At 35.1% G+C, this 4,155-nt stretch overlaps 1 protein-coding gene across 1 annotated transcript in view; it reads right to left on the reverse strand.

Annotated features, from left to right (window-relative positions):
* Positions 1-546: 546 nt before the first annotated feature.
* LOC104617472 (ubiquitin carboxyl-terminal hydrolase 34) overlaps positions 547-4,155 on the reverse strand; it is a gene marked incomplete at its 3' end in the record, with an annotated part of 58,725 nt that continues 55,116 nt past the window's right edge. The window contains exons 51-57 of the mRNA XM_010282806.1: positions 3,694-3,779; positions 2,314-2,482; positions 2,155-2,229; positions 1,407-1,558; positions 926-974; positions 715-819; positions 547-591 (exon numbers count right to left, since the gene is read on the reverse strand). Of these exons, the coding sequence (XP_010281108.1) occupies positions 547-591; positions 715-819; positions 926-974; positions 1,407-1,558; positions 2,155-2,229; positions 2,314-2,482; positions 3,694-3,779 (681 nt within the window). The remainder of the gene's footprint in view (positions 592-714; positions 820-925; positions 975-1,406; positions 1,559-2,154; positions 2,230-2,313; positions 2,483-3,693; positions 3,780-4,155) is intronic.

Genomic DNA, 4,155 nt, shown 5'->3' on the forward strand with positions numbered 1-4,155 from the left:
CTGTGCTTGACATGCCCTTAATTTTTCCTGATTATTTTTCTTTTCTGACAGCAGTATACAAGAATGTCCTTGTGTGAGCATACACTTTCTCCACTCTGTATACGTTTTTCATGTGGAATCCATTTGGAACTCTCAGTATTTTTGTTATTACCAGGGCAGGAATTTATTCTGACTGAGAAACGTGTTTGCATGCACAGAACTGCAAAACAGTGCCCCAAAACTTGAACAACCAGATGATAATTATGTATCTCCACCTATTCTAGCATACACGTCGTATTGTTACCAATTTTTTTAAAAAATTCATATAGGTGGAGAATCTAGAAATACGTTATTTGACTTTGAATAAAACTTTCATCTTAAACTGCATACACGATTTCTGCTTTAGAAAACAATGTACAGTGCAGTTAGACTTCATTTAATGTCACAAAAACTTCCATGGATTATCTTCCATGCAAGATTTTTGATTAGCAAAGGATTATTTCAGTAATTTAAAACAGAAAAATATTAATACAGATTATTTAATATACAGGCAGTATGTTTACATACCTCAGGAGTCAACTTTGCTATAGATGTGAAAAGCATGGACACAATCTTAAAAACAAAACAAACAAAACTCACTTAGACTTGTGCTTATTCAGTGAAAATAATAAAAATCACCCCATTACACTTATTAGATAAGAATTTCAACAAATAGCTATAGTTTCTCATACTTACATGTTCTGCGAGCCGATTATTGTACCGACACAAACTGAAAATGAGATTGCAAGTTTGCCTGATGTTGATACCATCACGAATATGTTGAAATAAAAAAGGAAAACCCTGCAACAAATATTAAGATATTAGTACATATTCTACAATTACATATGTACACATACAAATGTGCTTTTTTTTTTGAGGCTTATACAGTCATGTTTAAATGTATTACCTTTCCTCCTGTTAATGCTGCCATGTCGTTTTGTGACAAAGTCAAATGCCTAAAATAAAGAAAAACAAACCTTTACCATTTTACTTATGAGATTATCAAGTAAGGTTAAGGGGAAATACAGGACTGTGAGTGTTAGTTTATATTCTTCAGTATTATTTTCTCTTGTATATTGTCTGAAGACTGATAAGTATTGACATAAAACGGAACAAAGATAATAAGTATTTTGTACTTAGACCAAATAAAGAAAGAAATCCAAAAGTGGGCAACTGAATGTGTTTGAGGATTTAGCCTCAGTCTTTTATTTGGCCAAGAATGACAAAACATTTTTCTTTTAAACGGTTAAAAATATAATGGGTCCATATACAAGCTCATTTACGCTGTTTAAAAAGCCCACAACACGCCTTCCAAACCCATAAAATCTCCAATTCTTTTCTGAACTAGCTTAGATTAGAATTAATTTTGGTTTTTCAGAAGCCCTTGCCTTTCTGAGCGAGACTGTTCAACTAGAAGAGCAATCAGGGCAATCATCTTCTCAAGTGCAGCAGGCCTGTATTTTTCTTCTGCTAAAGAAAGTATATCTTCCTCTTCCTCCTCTTCCTCTCCTTCTTCCTCAGAAAGTACTTCAACCTGTGGCTGTAAGGAAAAAAAAAAAAACCACAAAAAACTTCGATGTGGACATTTTGAGCCTTAATTTCAAAGAGCCTGTACATGGTTTTGCATATATTCTCTCCTCTCTTTTATCCAAAACAACTTAATAAGCTTGCATGAATCAAACCAGGTAAATATCTAATCCCTTGATTTTCATGTCGAAGCATTCATTTTGCATAAGCTAAACTGCATTTACAAATGCAAAAGCTAGGCTGGTTGAAGTCACTACATAGCTTGATATGGTGGTCTATTTAATAAAAAACCCAAGTAAATCTAAAAGCTTAAGTTGTACAATAGGGGTAAAGCAATCAATTGTTACCATTAGTAGCATAATGCGGGCAACTTTAATTGCTTCTACTTAATCACTATTCCCATACTAAACAGAAAACACTGCTTTACAGCAGAGCCAATTCAGCATCTTTTTAAAATACTATATTCACTTAAACAGTGAAAGAAAATTGTATGAGCAAAGCAATTTTAATTTAACAGCTGAAAGATGGTTCAAGAGACATAGCACTAATGATCACATACATGTGAGATATGAAAGACTAGTTCTCGTTATACAAGATACTCAAACTTACATTTTCAGGTCCTTTAGTTCCCATGTAGAAATGGACCATTGTAGATATGGCTTGCAATGAAAGCAAGAACTGGCTCTGAAATGCGCAGATATTGCATTACTTGAAGATACATACACGCATAAACATACCAAATTGCCAAAACTACAAGGCTATACTCACTTCCTCTTCTCCCATTTTGGCAAATTCGTAAAGAAAGGCAAAGTATTCCGTGAGATGTTTACTGTGAGGCTTAACACCATGCTCCATAATTGACAAGAGTGTCTTCACAAAGCGTGTTACACAAGAGCGACTGCCGATGTCTTCCACAGGACCATCCATGTCATCCGAACTGAAAACGAAATCCAATGTAGATATTTCACGCAATACATGGGGCATAAAATCTTCTTGAACCAGTCAAAAAAAAAATTCAGAAGAACTTAAGAGTTTTTTACTCTGTCCTACTACCATACTCAGATCTCTAACACTTTCTCTTTACGCCAAGTAGAGCCTAAATAACAACGTGACTTTAGGTAAGGTAGCATCCGTTACTGAAAATGTTGAAAGGTTCATAAAGTTAGTCTTCTGAATCAAGATTCTAGTCAGGAAAAGAATTCTTAAAAAAAGCAATATTAGGGGATCTGTCGCTTAAAACCAGCTTCTTGATTCGCATGTCAAATTTCCTGAGTTGCAAGAAAGAATGCTGTTATAGCCAAGTTTACTGTGGGAGCAAGGAAAGGCAGTCTCCTAAACACATATACAGGATCCTCACAAGGCAGAAAACACTCACTTCCAACCTTATTCACCTACTGAAAGTGGGATCTTATCACTGACCAAAACCAGTGACAGAGTCTTTTAAAGTAAGGCTTCCAGAGAAAACTGAATTCTGTTTTTTCCAGGAAAACTGTATCTTCATGTCCTGAATTTTGTTACAGCAATATATTTATTATAAAGTCGGCCATTTTTGCTCTGGAAAAAAGTTATCACCAGGATCACAAGCTTAACCCAAGAGATGAAAGAAAAACCACTTTCATCTTCTCATTATGTATCAAAAAGAATAAATATTTCTTAATCGGAGACAAAGTGACAGTTTTCTTGATAATTAGGAGAACAAAACAGAATCTCGTAGGTTTTTTTTCTCAACTTTTTGACAAAACCTGTGATTTAACTATATGACATAGGACTGGACTCTCACCTCCAACCTCTTTTACTGGATGTAAATATGAAAATTTGCACCTACATGCCTCTGGATCCAATTCACAATTGGATTCTCATGTCTACGAAGTGAGATTTACACTTCCAGCACATTACTGGCAGTGAAAAGAAAGACTATGCTGAAAATCTACTCTAAGAGAACAAATGTTTCCTACAACGCATTTTTAGACACCGGCTTTTCCAACCACAGTATTTTTAAACAAATCGGAGCACTCTGGGTAGAATAATAAAGAACAATTTAAACAGTACCATTATAGGTTTACAAGACCACTTTGAGTGATTCATTACACAAAAGCGGTTGCTGTAACGCATGCAATAACTAGAAGTTTTCAGGTGTTATTATTTTACCAGTCTTCCATTCCTGGCTGGAGGTAAAGATGTGCATGCACTGGCCTCAGTCTCTGTATCACATGAATACACAAACGCTGGAACATCTGCAAATGCATAAGTAAATGAACTCCACATGTTCATTCTTTTGCATATATGTCAATACATATTTTCTAAGCAACGAATATTTTGTCTACAGGTACTACTTCCAGCTCTACATGATTCAAAGGAACAGCTGAGGTTGAGATGCCCACATTCCATTTATTAGTGCATTGACACATCATATTTTAACAAAAATAGTCAAACCTGTTTTTTATGAACAGATCTTACGGAGGGACTCTAAAAACCCGTTTTAATATTGGTGTGCACCATACACTACTGAAACATGACTTAAGACTGCTGCTCAGAAACTTTGTTTTTTCTTCTACCTCTGTTTCTGGAATGTTTAGATATTTTTGGCAAACTTTCCCTCCTCACCTGCCT

The sequence above is a fragment of the Phaethon lepturus genome, unplaced genomic scaffold (assembly GCF_000687285.1).
Source record: "Phaethon lepturus isolate BGI_N335 unplaced genomic scaffold, ASM68728v1 scaffold11472, whole genome shotgun sequence".
In the NCBI taxonomy this organism is placed as follows: domain Eukaryota; kingdom Metazoa; phylum Chordata; class Aves; order Phaethontiformes; family Phaethontidae; genus Phaethon; species Phaethon lepturus.